Source organism: Betta splendens, chromosome 21 (assembly GCF_900634795.4).
Source record: "Betta splendens chromosome 21, fBetSpl5.4, whole genome shotgun sequence".
NCBI lineage: Eukaryota > Metazoa > Chordata > Actinopteri > Anabantiformes > Osphronemidae > Betta > Betta splendens.
In genome coordinates, this window is record NC_040899.1 from 2,228,332 (window position 1) to 2,248,808 (window position 20,477).

A 20,477-nucleotide genomic window follows, 5' to 3' on the forward strand; every position below is an offset into this window, starting at 1 on the left:
AAAAACACTCATCAATACCCCCTAACTTATTGTGAGTAGTTTAAAAAACTGTTACATGTTACATGTACGTGTCCTTAACACCTCCTCTAACATTCTCTGCTACTGTGTCTAATATAACTACACTCAAAAAACATGATCATTCTTAAAATGTAAACTTCATGTAGTTTAATTACATGTAAATTTTCCACATAATTTTACCACATAAATACCAGGTAAGAGGTAACAGGTAATGTAAAGTCTTTCAGTCAGGTTAGGGTTATGCCAAATTAAATTAAATTACATAACTCGAGAATAAAGGATTACATTTACAAGTTAATGCAATTTTAAACATAAGCCTTATGTGTTTGTTCAGATACCTGATGACCAGGTAATTTCATATTAACGTTAACTATTTCATTCAGTTTAAAACACATGCTTTATTGTTCCCCTTCTTTTCTGCCTTTGACCATCACCTGAGGTAGCAACGAGCAGCCACAAATGGACACTAATGTGAAGTGTCGTACTATAAAAGACATACCTAATAGGATCAAGTAGGTTCAAACTAACAAGCTCCTGCTCCCCAACCAACGCTATATCCACTAAGCCAACAGGCCACTACATAAAAAATAAATGCCTTCAGTTTTCATCTGCTTAGTCAGCAGTCTAAGCAGAGAGCCCCAGGACTCCCTCTTCCCAGACACTTCCTCCAGCTCTTCCAGTGGGACCCCAAGGGATTCCCAGGCCATGTGAGAGACTCAGTTCTATCCAGCGTGTCCTGGGTGTCCGCCTTCTACCGTTGGGACCTGTCCGGAACACCTCCCCAGGGAGGCGTCTAGTAGGCATCTGAATCAGATGCCCGAGCCACCTCAGCTGACTCCTGTTGATGTGGAGGAGCAACGACTCTATTACGAGCTCCTCCTGGGTGACAGAGCTCTCCTCCTATCTCTAAGGATGCACTCAGCCACCCTAATGTAAAATGTGGAACGTAAATTAACTGGTAAATTAACCCTTAAACCACAAATATCATGTCAATTTCATTAAACCATCTCTCACTCGTGAACAAGACCCCAAGATACTTGAACTCCTCCAACTGGGACAAGAGCGCTCCTCCAACTTGAAGAGGACGAACCACCGTTTTCCGGTTGGGAAATGATTGTCATCCCAGCCTCTTTGCATGCAACTGAAAACTGCCCCAGCACACGCTGGAAGTCCTGTTCTGATTAGGCTAACAGGACAGCATCATCTGCAAAAAGAAGAAACGCACACCTTTGGTCCCCAAACCAGCCCGTTTGCGCCTAGAAATTGAACCAGTGACAAAGGGCCTACCAAAGTCCAACATGCACCAATAACAGGTCTGACTTACTGCTGGCAATGCAAACCAGGCCACTGCTCCGGTTGTACAAAGACTGGACAGCTGTTAGCAAGAAGCCTCGGTTTACAAACTCCCAGAGCACCCCCCAAAGAATGCCACGAGGGAAGTGGTCCTTCTCCAAGACCACAAATAACATGTGGACTGGATGGGCAACCTCCCACAATCCCAGAAAAGCCACATGGAAGGCAATAGACAAGCAGGTGGTCTCCATAGTCGTACATTTTGCACCGGTGGCACATGTTGGTCGTCTTACAGTCCCTCTTGCGAGGACCTTCCTCCTCCTTCTTCAGCTTCCACTTGTTCCTGCGGTTGCACTTGCCGAACAACCAGTTAGGGCACTTCTCGCTCCACACAACCAAAGTGTTGTAGGAGGAAACTTCGACAATGTTGTGGAATACGACGAGACAGCAGTGTCGTCTTACTCGTGAAGCTGTACGTGGCAATCACGTTCCTGTTCTTTTTGTACTGTACATAGGACACCAGGGCGGCCGTGGGCGGGTCATTAAAGAACCAGGGTTGAGTTGACCACCGTCGCTGCACTTGCCTACCTGAGGGCCTGCAGTGTCACATTCCCAGGATTTGTGTGCTTTTTTTAGGTTTCTAACCCTGTTTATGGCTTCTGACAGTGTAATGGCATCTAACTTACAGTATGTTTTCAGTGTAATACTGAAAACATAGAATACTTACAGATGGAGCGGCAAATTTTCACTACTTTGTTCCTGCAGGAATTATGGCTGATCTCTGCATTGTATGTGCATGACTTGGGCACCGTCTCGCTAAGGCCCACAGGTTGTTATGGGAAAAATTGTTTCTTCCAGATTCTATGCCGTTATTATATGATTTATGACTTATGTTCTGCAATTAATATCTTATGTTTTGTCTTACTTCTGTTTTATGTATTTGACATTTCACCTGGATTGTTCAATGGTTGTGTCTGCCTAATAGACTCTGGACTCTAGCTACACAGACGTTCCACTGTAGTCGGAAAGAAAGGTTTAACACTAGAACTACTGGGTTTTCTAAATATACCCATTCCCACTAGAAGGTGGTCAAATGATCTGCTCGGCTAGCTGAGACCCTGAATCATCTGTGAACAGCTGCCTTTGTTAGGTAAAGAGGGCCATCACTGACGCACTCTAGGTGGTGGGTTGCGTGGGCTTGCTGACCCTGCTCCTGTCTGCAAGGCTGCACAGTTCCTATCTGTCTATGAGTGACATCCACTGTTACAATGTTCAACCGCTATGTGTTTGGATTTACAACGTGAAAGGACGAGTGTCATTGTTACGGTCTCACCGAAGGAAGCAATAAGATATAATCATCAATAATACAATAAGACAGTTTTAGATCCTTCTCAAATGTGGCGAAACTTTGTTTATTTACCAAAAAAACTAGTTCAAATATTGTTTGCACTGTAACGTCATCAAAAATTACAGAAAAGATGACAGTACACTCATCAAGTTTTAACAAATGTGCAATAAAAAATAAACAGAAAACACTTGAAAACGTTTTTTATATTGCGTTTATTAAGTTATTACTGCTTTCACCTGTAACACATAAAGTCATTGTAGAGCTACAACCATGTTCCTACAAAGTTAACCAGATGTTTATTTCGTTATTCCCTCTTTCATGTCCGTCTGTTGAATGAAAGTGGGCGTGGCCATCCACGTAACTGAGCAGGGACACTGGGGGAAGGTGGAACGCGCATCAACACGCAGGACAAAGATCTGCGTTTCTCTGCTGCTACAGCCTCGGCTGCGTTGGGTTGTTAGTGTCCCTTTCACCTTTACCACATGAAATGTGTTCCTGCTAAGTTGATCTTGAGCTGCTATCAGAATCGTTTTTATTCGCCAGGTTTGAACTGGGCAAACATTATTTTTATTTACAAAAAAATTAAAACGTTCACATGTGATTTGCCCGCTTTGATGTAGACAAAATTCTTGAAAGCGTTTTACATTACATCCCGTTTATTTCGTTATCCCCACTTTCATATCTGTCTGATAAATAAAAGTGGGCGGGGCTATCAGTCCCGTAGCAAAGGTAAGCGCTGACTGTGGGGGCTGGGCGCATCAACATACAGGACAAAGACCTGTGTTCCTCTGCCACAGCCTCCTCTTTCAGCCTGTTGCTTTGGGCCGTTATTCCCCCACTTACTGGAGCCACATGTTGACAAAGTTGACCAGCCGCTTTCATATAGACACCAAACTCTATAAAGCATTTTACTTTACATTCCGTTTATTTCGTTATTAATATACATGTAATTGCAAATGCTGCTCTGAGCTCTTTTACTTTGATGAGTTTTGTGTCTACATGAAAGCGGGCAGAACAACGTCCATGCGTGTGTCACGCTGAAAGCAGCTGGTGAACCTCTTGGGAACATGGCTGTAGCTCTGCAATGACTTTATGTGGTACAGGTGAAAGGGAAAATAACGAAATAAAACGGAAATATAAAACAGAAACGCTTTCAAGCGTTTTCTGTTTAAATTTTTTATTGCACATTTGTTAAAACTAGATGGGTGTACTGTCTTTTTTCCTAATTCTTAGTGACGTTACAGTGCAAAGCGTATGGGATTTTTTTTGTAAATAAAAATAATTAAATAAAACGGAAACGTTTCAAGCGTTTTCTGTTTATATTTTGTAAATAAAAATAAACCCGGTGAATAAAAACGATTCTGAAAGCAGCTGATCAACTTCGTAGGAACACATTTCATTTCATATGGTACAGGTGAAAGGGAGACTAACAACCCAACGCAGCCGAGGCTGCAGCAGCAGAGAAACGCAGATCTTTGTCCTGCGTGTTGATGCGTGTTTCCCATCCCCCAGTGTCACCGCTCTGGGACGTGGATGGCCCCGCCCACTTTCATTCAACAGACGGACATGAAAGAGGGAATAACGAAATAAACAGCTGGTTAACTTTGTAGGAACACGGCTGTAGCTCTGCAATGACTTTATGTGGTACAGGTGAAAGGAGTAATAACGAAATAAACGGAATATAAAACGGAAACGCTTTCAAGCGTTTTCTGTTCACCCAAACTAAATGGGTGTACTGTCATCTTTTCAGTAATTTTTAGCATTTGCATGTTGTTGTAAATGAATAACGAAATTAACAAAATCTACGTTTAAAAAAACTGGGAAGAGTTCCGTGTCTACATGAAAGCGGGCAGAACAACGTCCGTCTATGACTCACTGCCCAAAGCGGCTGGTGAAACATGGCTGTAGCTCTGCAATGACTTATTATGTGGTACTGGTGAAAGGGGAAATAACGAAATAAATGGAATATAAAACCGAAACGCTTTCAAGCGTTTTTTGGTTTATATTATATTTTTAATTGCACATTTGTTAAAACTAGATGGGTGAGCGGTGTACTGTCGTCTTTTCTGCAATTTTTAGTAACGTTACAGTGAAATAATGTGTGAACTTTATTTAGTTTTTTGTAAATAAGCAAAGAAGCAAAACTGTCTTATTGTATTGTTGATGTTTTTCATTGCTTCCTTCGGTGAGACCGCAACAATGACACTCGTCCTTTCACGTTGTAAATCCAAGCACATAGCGGTTGAACATTGTAGCAGTGGATGTCACTCATAGACTCATAGGAACCTGAGTAGGAACCCTGCTCTGCCTTGCAGGCAGCAGCAGGGTCAGCGAGCCCAGGCGTCCAACCCCACAGAGTGCGTCGGTGATGGCCCTCTTTACGTAACAAAAGCGGCTCTTGGCAGGGTGCCAGCTGGAGCGTGGCGGACAAGTGAACACCCAGCCGTAGTTAGGGGTATATGTAAAGGTGTACGTCCCTTAGTAGTTCTAGTGTTAAAGGCAGCTTGAGGATCACGGGCTCTTTGCATTACACCTTCGTGGTGTATGTACTGATCTCCCCAGCTGGTTTTGGGTTTGTTGATGTGCACGATTAACCTCCATGTTTTTGATTTTTTTGCCCATTATTTTTATTTTGCTTTATTTTTAGAATAAATCTCACAAAAGACAACATTCTGATCTGCCTCTTGATGGGAAATTTCTACAAGGTACACTATAAACACGAGGTATACTATTGATATATATCATCAGTGTGTAAAACCTAAAATAGTTTATAACTTAAAGCTGCGCCCACCCGCCTCCTTCCTCCTCATCACTACCGGGGTCGTTGATGGACCGGAGTTGAGTTGACCTTTTTCGGAGAGGAGAGGAGAGGAGAGGAGAGGAGAGGAGAGGAGAGGAGAGGAGAGGAGAGGAAGAGGAGAGGAGAGGAGAGGAGAGGAGAGGAGAGGAGAAGCGAGACGTTTACCAGGATGTTTAATTCACACAAAAATAATTACAGGAAAAGACAAATCAAAAAATGTAATTTAAGTAATGTAAAACAAATAATAATAATAATGATAATAAAAAATAATAATAAACATATCAATCGCTTACTCAGTCAAAAATTAAGAACAAGAAAGCTATGTTTTTTTAGGCGGGATGGGCTGACTGTGGGTAAGCATATCGCGTCCTGTTACTGAGGTTTGCTGCTGCTACATACTTGTAGTTGGTAGCGACTGCTTAGAGTCACAAAACAAAACTTGTAATAGCTCTAGCATCCTTCTTTTTCATTAAACGTCCTGATAATCTTGCTAATCACAGTTACCTTGTGTTTTCTCTGCCATCATATCAGCTAGCTTACATTCCTGCTTTGGCTTCCCCCTGTTCCTCTCCCTCTCACTCTGTTCGGTAGCTTATCCTCTGCCTACTTTACTGATTGCAATGGTATCTGTAATAAGTGTACACTAGTTACAGATTTGGAGGCGAGGTTGTTGGACTTAAAGTTTGCCTGGGGCCAGAGCGGGCAACATGGAGTCTTATCTTAAGGATAAGCGTAAGTACGGCAAGATCGTAATACACGCAGGAGCTAATGACGCCCGGTTACGCCAATTGGAAGTCACTAAAACTAACATTGAGTCGGTGTGTCCGTTTGCCAAAACAATGTCGAAGTCCTTAGTTTTCTCTGGACCCCTACCCAGTGTGAACAGCACATTGAACGGAGCCTCTCTGCTACTACTCTGTGACAGCTCAGAGTGGAGCCCGGGACGTAGAGTCGCTTGCACGTCTTCCTGCATGTTCTCTACAGCCGCCACCCCCTCTTAGTCTTAGTCATCGCCTAGAAACTGTGTCTGCTCCCCGACCGCCTAAACTATACAAGTCACAAACAAATCAAGGAGGAGTCATTTACCAGAATTTAATAAACATCAAAACGGTTCCTCTTACAAAAAAAATTAACATTATGTTAATAAAGTGTGGTTTATTAAAAATCAGATCTCTCTTATCTAAATCCTTGTTATTAAATGACTTGATAAGTGACCATCATATAGATCTGTCTCACTGAAATCCGGCTGCAGCCGAATAAACATGTTAGTTTAAATAAGTTGATTTGAATTAGTCACATCAACCATCATGTTCCTAGAAGTACAGGTAGAGGTGAAGTAGTAGCATCAATGTATAACTCAGATTTATTAATTACTCCTAAACCTAAACATAGTTCTAACTCATTTGAGAGGCTCACTCTGAGCCTTTCTCATCCCAACTCAAACTCAGAAGAGAGTTGTGTTTTGTATTGTTTATTGTCCTCCTGATCCATATTCCCTACTAATTAAAGTTTATTTTTTAATTTCCAGTATTGACATTGCTGACACTGCACTAATAAAGACAGGTCTATCATTACCAGACTCCACTACTTGAACCCTCTAAGACTCAACTTTACACGACATAGTCACATATTCATCATCTAGTACCAGTCCGCTTTCTACCAGCTGATGAACCAGAGTCTCTTCTCTGACGAATGCTACTACGACTCTGCTCATTCCAGAGTCATACATGATGTTAGGGTGGCCGATCTGTTCCCCAATCGCCAAAAGAACCTGCTCTACTGTATAGCGTGGGTTTGCAGCAACCCTAACCCCATGTCGCATTGACAAGGGAGGCGAACCCTCCCCTGGGAGGGATGCCATAACCACCTACAAAGAACCGACTAATGCTTACACCTAATCCTCAAATAAGTTTAAAACAAGTTTAATTACCTTGTCATCTAAAAAGAGCAATATAAAAGTGTCCAGAAAAGTCCCGATTTCATTCACTAACTCCACACACTCTACACCTTTTCGAACACCAATGAAAAGCAAAAGTATCTAAATCTGATATCTTATAATAGGCAAACTCAACTTTTAACCCTGAGGCCACCAGGCCTTAAAACTGAAGTTTTACTGATCATACACAAATGCTCATTTTTGCCTGACCAATGAGAAAATTTGACAAACAGACCCTCTGCCTTTGGGAAGCCCTGTAAACAGGACTAAAAGTGAAAACTTCCCCCTTTAAATCTTGCTCCATCCCCTCAAACCACCATGTTAATAGAGAACAAAAGGAAGTACTGTAAATCTGGGACAGTCGAGCCAGAGGTGCTGCAAGCACTCCTCTGTTAAACAAAAAGAACTCTCCACCCACTGTTCTATCAAAATGTGCCACATGTCTGTTCGTAGCCAAGGCCCTGTGTATAATCCTCCACTGTAGATCTGCAGTACGCTTCTCTACAAGAGGCTTATACACGGACCTCCAGCTGCCGCTAGGAGAAGAACCTAGCGGCAATATACCTGACCACTTCGACTCCTGCAAACCCACAAGACAGCTTCTGTTGGTCACCGTCACTGCTACCCAATAGTATTTCCTCAATGTCATTGATTGTTCCATTAACTCAGGTGCCTGAAAAGACAGCATTGTCCTATCTCCGTCACCTCCTTCTCATGTAATGGAACTACAATCCAATCTCCATCTTCCATCAGCCACCTTAACTTTGTCACACTGGCCCGACACCAGCATCCTCTGTACACTAACTGACAAAAGGCTCCTGCACTGGATTAGCGGGTTGAAAAACAGAGGCTCATCTGCCACACATCCATAGAACTTTTTACAGTCTCTTTTGATCTTTGTCCTACTCCACACCCACATCATAGACTGATAAAAGGGCGAAGCCCGTGAAGGATCAACTTTACTCAGATCCAGCAAAAACAAATGTTTATCGTATTGTAAATCCATCACTCTGCGGAAGAGTACTGCCGCTGTTTCTGTCCACATTTGGGGGATCGTGGTACCGCTAAGCAGTCGGCAGGCGAAAGGGTCGCCACACGACTCTTTAGGTCCACCAATCCCTGGCCTCCTTCCAACACCCTACCCCTATAAGATACCTGGGGGCGGATCCAGGTCCACTTAGACAATCGGGCACTGACTTTTTCAACTATCCCTTCCGAATTCATCTCAACCAATGACATTTCTTGCTCCAGCAGGGAAGACTGACTCTATGTCAGCTTTGGCAGCCCCTCCTGGAGCGCCTTTGCACAGTGTGGTCTGCAACTGTCTGCACTAAACAGCTTTGTGTAGAAATCAATGGCAATTCTTCTCATCATGACAGGCTCCGTAGTTAAAGATTCATTCCGTAGTTTCAGATGTTTTATCACATTTGCATCCCGCACTTACTTCTCAAGATTAAAGAAAAAAGCTGTCAGGGCATCCATATCCTTAACAGTTAAAATTCTATTCCTAATTAAAGCCCTCTTAGCTTTCTCATGCATAAACTTGCATAATTTGTGGTCTTCAATGTTTTGCCATTTTCCCTCACCCCACTTATTAACTCTTCCTCCAGCACCCTTATCTCTTTCTCCAACTTGTTTATCTAATTTCTTTCTAGAATTTAGGTATGTGTTCGTATATTGTTCACAACAGGTTTTGATCTGGGACTTCCAAACCCCCCACCAGAGGCCCAGATTCTCAAGATCCCCCTTCTCAGCTTCCACTGACTCCAAAACTTTAGCATGTGCGACCAGCTACAGGTCTGTTCTCACCTCTCTCTTTGGTGATCCAAATCCCCACCGGTGATATTGTGGATGCTGTCAGCAGATTACAGTAGGTCTTATATATGTAAACCTAGCCCCTCTAACACCCATGTACCCTGACCCATGTATATTGCTTAATGTCTGGGTTGAAAACCCTCCATAAGTCCACCATGTCTTCTTCACTAATTATCCCCAACAACAGGGAGGCAGATGGAAAATGTGGTTCCCCCCGTATTCCTATCTACCTGAGTGTGTGTAGTACAGTTCTAATCACCCCCTAAAATGACTTTAGAACTGCCACCGAGCTGCTCATGGGTGTCGCGCAGCTTCTGAAACTGCTCCAACTTACGTGAACCACAATTATGTGCATAAAACATAAAAGATAACCCTCTAATTTTGGCCTCCACTACCTGAACCCTGCCGGATACAACTTCACGCACTCGCACCTCTGTTAACTTTACAAATGGAGAAAAAGGGGCAGCCACCCCTGCACTTAAGTTAGAGCCATGGCTCAGGAGAACCTGCCCTTTCCACTCGGCTGCCTGATCAGTTTCATTTTCAGTTGTATTGTGTCTCTTGAAAAATGAGTTCATCTATGCTTTTGGCCTTAATTAGCTTGAAGACGGTGGCTGTCCCTGTCCCTCCCTCCATTAATATTGAGTGTCCCAATCCTCAACCTCTGCTGACCGCCTAAGACTTGTCGCTTACCATCACATTCATGCTGCTCCTCCGACTGTCTGTCCCTCACTCTTTGCGGACAGGACGTCCACTTATGTCCCACATCACCACACTCAAAGCATTTTAGGCTTCCTGAACTTGCATAAACTGCTAAAAATGCTCCGCCGTACATCACTCTAAACGACAACTCTTTTTTTTTTCTTTCCCAAATATGTGTGATGTTGCTGTGTTGTTGGACAGGTTAAGTTTCTGCTTTGGGGTGTGTGCGGGAGGGGGGTGGGGGTGCAACCAGCTGCTGAAACCAAGCAAATCTGTTAAGTAAAAAATCGGTGCAAAATAAATAAGCTGTCATGGCGTTCAAGGTAGCGGACCCACACGCACCGCGAATACAGAGCTAGCTGAGGCACACGGGAACACGATTTACGATCTGGCAAGGTGCTATGGCGTACAATTGTTTAAATACTAAGTGAATAATGGTTGATGGAAAACAGCTGTTGCTCATGTGACTGCAAAGTAAAGCTAAACTACGGTGACAAGACAAAACCGGAAAAACAAGAAAATAAAACAGGAAGTGAGTCCAGGCTGTGACATAAGCAGGGATGTACCTCAGGCTAACACATTCATAACTAAACAACTGTTGTACTGTGGTTTACCTTGGAGATTAATACTAATATCAATAATAGTGTTAAGGTATGTGCACATACTCATACAAACATATACATATCATATACATACACATGTGTATTGTTATACATATCCCATACTACTTAATAATAGTCATGACATACAACACCACAATTTCCATATGCACACATTATTGATATTGGTAGTGATAAGTACCAGCAATACTTACAGTTGGGTTTGGAAAGCCTGTTTATCAGCTCAGGTGTTGAGTGTCCCACTACAAGGTTAGTAGAGCTGTAGCTTAACAATGTTCACCCAAAGGGTGAGACAGACGTTGGTGCATGAACAATGCCACTTGTGAAAGCCAGGGTGATGTGAGGAGCTCGGCCACTACGCCCATCCAACAAGCAGAGGAAAGAATCCTAGCAGCCAGGGAGCCCACACACCTTCAGGTCCAGGAGGGCAGGTGTTGCGACCCAAGCCGCCCACACAGAGCCCCCACTCCATGAGAACCAGGGGCAAACACTCCCCCCAGTGGAAGGGTCGGCCTTAAAGAGTGGAGCCCGAGGACCCATGGTCCGTAGGGAGCCCGCTAGGAGATGCCCCTGCGCCCAGAGTGGGGCCCACCCCCAGTCCACCACCCCCACACGAGCAGAGTGGGGCCCACCCCATCGGCCCGACCTCACCCCCTGGCACCACACCGGCCATGCACAAGGCCAGCAATTGGTGGGGGTCAGCAGAAAAGAGACCACCCAGGCAGACAATCAACATACCCTGGGCGGAAAACCGGACCCCCCACACTCCAACCACACGCATAGACTCACACAAACACAGACGCATACACCCACCCACACGCACATCAACACACACACACACCATAAACTCTCTCACAACAAACTAGTCAATCTTAAATACATTCTCGCACCCACACCATTCGCTTGATCTCATTTGTGGGGTGGGTAGGTCTCTGGCCTGCCGCCCACATGGCCCCTGGCAGGGACCGCAGCTCCTCCTGAGCCCCGCCCAACTCCCCCAACCCGGGAGAAGCAGAGGGCAGCGGAAAAGGCACCCTGCAACCCAGCTTGGACGTGAGTGTGTGGAACGAGAGTGCACTGAAAGTGGATGACACCTCCAGGAGCACGACTGCTGGCTGACGGTGTGTCCCCCGGACAGTGCCCCCCACCCCACAATTAATGTCTTTTTGCAGTTAAAACTGGGTGGTGATTTCTCCACCAGGGCCAGTTGGCGAGGCCACAACTGGCCTCAGCCCCAGGCCCCAGTGAAAGAGCCCACCCCTAGCCCTAAATGTATGTGTATGTGGCTAAGTATGAGGAACAACTCACATTGAACTTGCTGGCGAACTTCCCAAACCAAAGGAGTTCCTTCCCCAGCAGTTTGTCGGGAATGAAGGGGGGAACACCTGAAACTGTAACTCTAGTGGCCGGTGCAAAATCAGCGAAACGCAAACATACTCATCACAAAGCACAATGCCACTTTCCACCAGTTGGTCACCATTCGCTCTTCCCTAACAAAAGCCACCACTGGCTCTGCTCATATGCGAACCTTACATAATATTGGCAAAGCCAACCTGATAGCCAGGAGAACTTATTATAGCGAGTAAGTGGGATTAGCCGCAACGCGAACCCCATGTTTCAGCGACAGGGGAGGCGAACCCTCCCCCGGGAGGGAGGCCGTAACCACCTGCAGCCGTCTACTGCTTATATTTGATCCTCAAAAAAGTTGAAAACAAGTTTAAGCTTTGACCTCCTCGAAGAGAAGAGAACATGCATCAGCAGCAGCCGGAGTTGTTAAAAGATTGGGTGTTACGTGCCAATACGTGGCACTGTGTTTTCTGTGCATGGATATGTGTCCTGATCTTTGTGTGAAGTTCCGGGGCAGAGTCACGTCATACATTTAAATCTGTGCCGTGGCGTCTATAAAGAACCCCACGTGGATGCAGGAAGAGAAGGAGACACGTGGCAAGAGAGAGATCAAGAGAAGAGAATCAAGAGAAACAGTTGACGGCAGAGAGAGCGTAGTGGTGTTGTGTGTCACACAGGCAAATTGTGTATACAGGGGGGATAGTCGAGACCTCTTTACACTGCACCACGTACAGTCATAGCACTTCAAAGCGACCACCTTTTTTACCGCAGTACGTGTGCGTCGCCAACGCACAACGTGTGTGTCCCCGAATAAGGATTTTTAATCCTGCAGCCAGCTGAAAAAAATCAGGGTGCTAGTCTCGTTTTAACCACCAGGTGGCGCAAAAATGTGAGGTCCAACTGTTCATTTCTATCTGTGTCTGTACAGATAAAATTCCATTGTGTGGTGATTATTAAGCACAAAAGACGATGTCATGTTTATTGTATCATTAAATGTAGAGTAGTTAATTTTTAAATATAATAGATTATTATGCGTCTTTGCTCGCTAGTGCGCACTAGTGTTTGTTGTCAATTGCCGAAGCTGCTGATGTTTTTACACAGTTCCCAGGCCAGCCGAGAGACACAGTCCCTCCTCCAGCCAATCCAATAAGACAATATAAGTATAATAACATGAAATAGGAATCTATATTTATTTATTTATCAATCTGTGTTATAAATGGATTTTATATGTATATCTGTACTTGTCTTCTGTTTTTTTGGTCATGAAGAAAAAATATAAAACAAACTGAATTTTCGTTTCTCTTGATATGAGCGACATACAGAAATCAAGAGGAGTTGTTTTTTAGACACAAGACACGGAGTTGGATTTAAAGTTGATTTTTCATTTTGAGAAGAAAGCAGAGAAAAAAAAAATAAGTCGTTCTCTCGTTAAAGCAGCTTTTAAGTCGGTGGAGAAACCAAAATCTTAAAATTTACTCAGACCGCAATGACCTGTAGTTTGCTCCGACTGAATGAAACGTAAGAGCCCAAATGACAGATGATGTGCCCAGACAGAGCTAAACCAGAAATGTATGCAAGTGCAAATGCAGGCAACGAGAGAATCTTGGAAGTGGCATCACCATCTAAAGCAGACAGAGATGTGACGTTCCAACGATTTGGTGCTGAGGAGCAACTTATTCATAGGCAGATGACTTGGATCAAGTTGTCAATGCACGCTAGTGTTTGTTGTCAATTGCTGAAGTTGCTGCTGTCTTTATACAGTATGTCCTCGTGTTTAAGTACTGTCGGGTGAGTCGGGTCCGTGTACGTTTTAACAGTTTGATTACCCCACCAGAGTAAAAGCTGGGAAAACAAGATGGTTTCGAAAACACTGTTTTCAGCTCGTTTATTCGTTTTTAACACAATGCTTTGTTTAAATGCCGTTTGTCACGTTTATAAAGAGAAACAAGAATACTGTCCGTGTACGTTCTAACAGTTTGACCCCCCCCCCCAGAATAAAAGCTGGGAATGTGCATGCCTGCCTATCTGCAAATTTGCTGGGTCATTCACATGACCTTTGTTAAAAGAAAACTACAAAAAGTCCTGTTTGCAGTTTTATCAATGGCTTTTTTCTTGCCACTCTTGCATAAAGCCCAGATTTGTGCATTGCATGACTGATAGTTGTCCTATGGACAGACTACCCCACCTGAGTTGTAGATCTCTGCAGTTCATCTAGAGTCACCATGGGCCTCTTGGCTGCATCTCTGATCAGTGCTCTCATTGTTCAGCCTGTTCGTTTAGTATTGGACATTATACAGATGTCTCCGTACGTTTGCAGTTGTGCCATACTCTTCAGGCAAGATGATGGACTGAACAGTGGTCCGTGAGATGTTCAAAGCTTGGGAAATTGTTATCAGTAAGTCCTGTTGTGTACCAATCCCAAATGCCTGCTCCCTTTGTTCTGAATCTGGGACTCTGCTTTTGTTGCTGAACTAGAGATGGCGAAATCGAATCATGAATCACTGAGCAACTATGACACAGTTGGGTTTGAAATCGACACATTGCTCAACACCATTTGACACAGTCAGAACAACGACATCTGCTTGTTGTGTGTGAGAACTGCATCAGAGCAAACTGACCATCAAACCCTCGCTAATATGCGGTTGTTCAGAATCACAGTCCATGTTTTATTCTCAAATAAAATTTTCTAATCAAATAATTATTGATCTGTGAATAATAATATATCAGTAGCCTTGATGTGGCAAATATGTAAGACCTCACACAACTAAACCCAACAAATCCCACATACAGCAAGCATTTAATTTGACAGCAACATTGGAGAGGAAAAAATCCCTCTCTAACGAGGAAGAAACCTCCAGCAGAACCAGACTGGATGTGGGCGGCCATCTGCCTCGACCGGTTGGGGTGAGGGGAGAGAGAGAGAGAAAAGCACAGCAACAACAACAAGCAACAACACACAGGCAGGATATTTACATCCAGTTTCCGTTCGTCCGAAGTGGGCCACACCTGCTTCAGCTCCTGGTGGTCCGGTGGAGACCACGCCTGCCTCGTGTCTTGGTGGTCTGGAGATGACCACGCCTGCTCCTGTCCCTATGCCCTCTGCTCTTCTGTGTTTCCCCAGGGGTTCCTGGCAGTCCGCTGACGACCAAACCTGCCTCGGGCTCCTGGCCGTGTCTGCCTCAGTTCCGGGCAGTCCAGAGAGTGCCGCGCCGGCTGATAGTCCAGGGGGAGACCACGTCAGCCTTGATTCCTGTCTCCTCTGCTTTGGTGTCTCCAGGTCTCCTCCGTGTCGTACCTGTTGGCAGTGCCTCGACTGGGCAGCTCCTCCCCTCGACCCCTGCTTTTGCGAACGCTTCCCTAGGGGCAGCTCTCTGCTGGTGGTTTGTGTGTAAATATAAAACACTAAATACACAACATTCCTTGATATTTTCATATATTTTGTTTATTTTGCCATACTAAAAGGATATTGTGAAGGGTTGGTAATGATGGTTCCTGTTTGCAGTTATTATTCTAAAAACCACTTTCCATTCAAAAGCGAACACAGAAAAACATAAAGTTTTTATTTTGCTGAAATATTATGATTGTCTCTGCACAACTTGTTTCAAAAGGTGGCTTGACATTAAGTTCATACTTTTAATCTTCAACAGTGTTGAGGATTAAATTGTTGGGTTTAGTTATGTATGGTTTTAAACCTTACCTTGCCTTGAGATAATTTTGTTGTGAGTTGGCGTTATATGAATTGAATTGAATTGAATTGAATTGAATTGAATTGAATTGAATTGAATTGAATTGAATTGAATTGAATTGAATTGACGCTAAGTCTAATGGATGAAACCAGGGATTTAATACCAAGATCTGACCCATTAGATTTAGACATAATGTAAAATACTGGTACAATTACGGACAAATGTATCATTGAGCAGGACATCTAGATTTGCAAAGAAAGAAATGAGGGAACGCAGAAAACAGCAGAGTGTTGGCGTGAACAAAGCAGGAAATATTTACCGCAGTTAAATTGACTAGGAAACAGAGTGTCTAAGCCAAAAGAAATACTCGCATATATAGAAACCACAGTAACAGTAATAGAAATGATGAATATGAAAATTAAACCTGTATCTTGATGAATATTATTGCTGGTGAGCACACACTTCCGTCACAGAATTTGAACCTGCCTGGTTGTTCAAAACCATTTTTCAGCACTATGCTGACATACAGTAGATGAGAGAGTAGATCCAACACAGACTTTTACTGTCACGCTGACACAAACACGTATAGAAACACAAGTGTAGCTGCATCCTCGTAGGTTATTTAACTGGAGGATTTACTGACGTTAAAGTGATACAGCCACAATACAAGTCTTTATCACACAGGCCTGACACTGAGCCACCACGAACATCTGTTCTGTTACATTAAACACCCCCACACACTGTCAAACAGAGGATGCAGAACTGGGCAGTGGATTAACATACGTGTTATCACCAAAAAGACGAGCAATAGTGCTCTGGTGGACACTACGGCTGCTGTGGAATTCTGGTTTAATCTAATCTCTTCACTCTACTGCATGTTCATCTCAGAAGAGCCAGGCTTCACAATTTGAAGTGTAACAATAAGCTTGACAGATTTTCTAAACCAGGGGTAAAAGCAGGCATACAGCAGGGGGTTAAAGCAGGAGTTGGAGTCATACAGGAATAAAAAAGAGGAGGCTGATGAAGCACTGACCACATCGTCCTTTCCTGTGACTGTAACACAAAAATATGGAAACATGCATATTATAAACACAACTATAACAATACCTAAAGTCCAGGCTGCCTTCAACTCAGACTTTGTAGCTGTTACACTCACTGAATGCTGGTGTGAGAAGGCTGCAATGTGGGACCTCATGGCTCGAGCCTGAGCTATAGCCACTACAAATACTCTGATATAAAGAACAACAATAATAGTAATAGGAAAACAGAAGTTAATAATAAAGTCCATCAGCTGGTAAATAACACTATTAGAACAAACACACTCTCCAAAACAGGACTTCAACCTGCCTGGTTGTTGTATTTCATCTTTCATCCTTATGCTGACATAGACCAGAGACCAGAACCAACACAGTAACACACACGCCTGAACTCTTTTAGGTGTGACTTCGGTGGAGTAATGCAGAGGGTGACAGATGGCCACATAACGGTCAATAGATATGAGCACCATGACACCTGTTGACGCAGCGGGACCAAGCCAGTCTACAACAAAATATAAAGTGCACATGTGGTCACTGAAGAGCCAGCAACCATTTACAAGATTAATTTGATGTAACATGTTGAGGCCCACTAGGAAATCTGACACAGCCAGAGAGAGAATGAGGAAGTTGGTGGAAGTACGGAGCTGCCTGCGAGAGAAAGACAGCAAGATATGATTCCAGCAGCAAGAAGTCTATAAACATATCAGCTTCATTAACGTGTGGAAATATAGGTTAGTAACAGTGAGTACTTGAAGTGTGAGATGGAGACGATGACCAACAGGTTCAGAGTCAAAGTCAGCACAGAAATGAAGCACAGAACAGTGTAGATGAGCACAGAATGAGAGCGGGGACGCTTTGGTTTCCAGCAGGAGGTGTTGAGCTGTGGGAAGCAGAGCTCAGCCTCCTCCTCCATCATCATCAGAGAGAAGCTGCTGAGCTCTGGCAGCTCTGACCAACAATCTCTCTCTTAAGGTAAGGTACGTGTCCTTAACCCCTCCTCTATGTCAGGCTTGGGCAGGTGTCGGACCCACATGCACGGCGCAGAAACACAGATGTGATTAAGTGCAGGTTTATTCGGTGATACAGAGTCAGGCGGTCCAGGTCATACACAGTTCGTTCCCGTAGACAATACACAATGGAGCAGGCAATCTCAGCGTCAAGGTCCAGGCAGGGTTCGGTACACGAGCAGACTTGGCAACAGTACAGACAAGGATCAGGCAAAAACTCACGGTCAGATTATCAGGCACAGGTCTTTCACAGGTAGCAGGATAAACAGGGTTCAGGCAAGAATCAATGGTCGAGACGGTCACGGTCAAAACACGAATGGCTAACTATAGAATGCAGGAAAGAGTACATGAACTAACAATCTGGCGGCTAGTGTCTGTGAGAGCTGGAGGTTAAATACTGAAGCGTGATTGCTGATTACGTACAGGTGTGAATACTGAGAACCGGAGAGTAACAGGAAGTCTAACAAAATAAAACCGGATGTGACAGGTAACATGAATCATGACACTCTATCGTTCCCCACTACTGTTTCTAATATAATTATATACTATAACTATCAATGGACTCACAAAACTCTAAATACATAACGTGTTCTTTGATATTTGAACATGTTTTTTTATTTTGTCATAATAAAAGTATATTGTTAAGAGTAGGTGATGTTGGTTCCTGATTAGTTATTACTCTAAAATTCACTTTCCATTCCAAAGCTAAGAGCAAAAACAGAAAAATGTACAGTTTTTATTTTACTGAAATCTTATTATTGTCTCTGCACAGCTTGCTTTAAAATGTGGCTTAACTTTAAATTTATATATTAAATCTTCACCAGACACTAATAGATGAAACCACAGATTTAACACAAGAGTCAAGCATAGTTTTAAATATTCTTACAGGGATGGAGGCCTGGATGTTTGAAGCAATTTTTCATCACTATGCTGACATGGATGAGAGAATATATACAACACATGCTTTTACTGTCACACTAACACAAACACGTATAGAAACAAAAGTGTAGCTGCATCCGTGTAGACTATTGAGCTGGAAGATTTACTGACGTTAAAGTAATACAGCCACAATACAAGTCTTCATCACACAGGCCTGACACTGAGCCACCACGAACATCTGTTCTGTTACATTAAACACCCCCACACACTCTCAAGTATAGAATGCAGACCTGGGCAGTGGATTAACATGCGTGTTATCACCAAAAAGAAGAAAAGAAAATTAAACCTGTATCTTGATGAATATTATTGCTGGTGAGCACACACTCCCGTCGCAGGATTTAAACATGCCTGGTTGTTCAAAACCATTTTTTAGCACTATGCTGACATACAGTAGATGAGAGAGTAGATCCAACACAGACTTTTACTGTCACGCTGACACAAACACGTATAGAAACACAAGTGTAGCTGCATCCTCGTAGGTTATTTAGCTGGAGGATTTACTGACGTTAAAGTGATACAGCCACAATACAAGTCCTTATCACACAGGCCTGACACTGAGCCACCACGAACATCTGTTCTGTTACGTTAAACACCCCCACACACTCTCAAACAGAGGATGCAGAACTGGGCAGTGGATTAACATACGTGTTATCACCAAAAAGACGAGCAACAGTGCTTTGGTGGACACTACGGCTGCTGTGGAATTCTGGTTTATTCTAATCTCTTCACTCTACTGCATGTTTATCTCAGAGGAGCCAGGCTTCACAATCTGAAGTGTAACAATAAGCTTGATAGATTTTCTAAACCAGGGGTAAAAGCAGGCATACAGCAGGGGGTTGAAGCAGGAGTTGGAGTCATACAGACATAAAACAAGGGACGCAGATGAAGCATTGACCACAGCATCCTGACCTGTGACCGTGACACAGAAATATGGAAAAATGCATATTATAAACACAACTATAACGACACCCAGAGTCCTGGCTGCCTTCAACTCAGACTTTGCAGCTGTTACACTCACTAAATTCTGATGTGAGACGGCTGCAATGTGAGACCTCAAGGCTCGAGCCTGAGCTATAGCCACTACAAATACTCTGATATACAGAACAACAATAATAGTAATAGGAAGAAGAAAGATAAAAATAAAGTCTGTCAGTTGGTGAATAATACTATTATAAAAAACACATTCTCCATCACAGGATTTAAACCTGCCTGGTTGTTGTATGTCATCCTTCATTACTATGCTGACATAGACCAGAGACCAGAACCAGCACAGTGACACACACGCCTGAACTCTTTTAGGTGTGACCTGGGTGGAGTAATGCAGAGGGTGACAGATGGCCACATAACGGTCAATAGATATGAGCACCATTATTCCTATTGATGTACAGGTGCCAATATAGTCTAAGACAAAATACAGAGTGCACATGTGGTCATTGAAGAGCCAGCAACCATTTACAAGCCTAATTTGATTTGACATGTTGAGGCCCACGAAGAAATCTGACACAGCCAGAGAGAGAATGAGGAAGTTGGTGGAAGTACGGAGCTGCCTGTGAGAGAGACAACAAGTTATCATTCCAGCAGCAAGAAGCCTATAAACATATCAACTTCTTTAACGTGTGGAAGTATGTGGAAATATGTGGAAATATAGGTTAGTAACAGTGAGTACTTGAAGTGTGAGATGGAGACAATGACCAGCAGGTTCAGAGTCAAAGTCAGCACAGAGATGAAGCACAGAACAGTGTAGATGAGCACAGAATGAGAGCGGGGACGCTTTGGTTTCCAGCAGGAGGTGTTGAGCTGTGGGAAGCAGAGCTCAGCCTCCTCCTCCATCATCATCAGAGAGAAGCTGCTGAGCTCTGGCAGCTCTGACCAACAATCTCTGTCTTAAGGTAAAGTACGTGTCCTTAACCCCTCCTCTGTTAAGGACAC

General features: G+C 43.6%; 1 protein-coding gene across 1 annotated transcript; it reads right to left on the reverse strand.

Annotated features, from left to right (window-relative positions):
* Nucleotides 1–5,629: 5,629 nt before the first annotated feature.
* LOC129603542 (trace amine-associated receptor 13c-like) lies at nt 5,630–20,318 on the reverse strand. Its single transcript, XM_055505304.1, has one exon. The coding sequence runs from the start codon at nt 20,119–20,121 to the stop codon at nt 19,279–19,281; it is 843 nt and encodes a 280-aa protein (XP_055361279.1). The 5' UTR covers nt 20,122–20,318; the 3' UTR covers nt 5,630–19,278.
* Between the last annotated feature and the right edge of the window lie 159 nt (nt 20,319–20,477).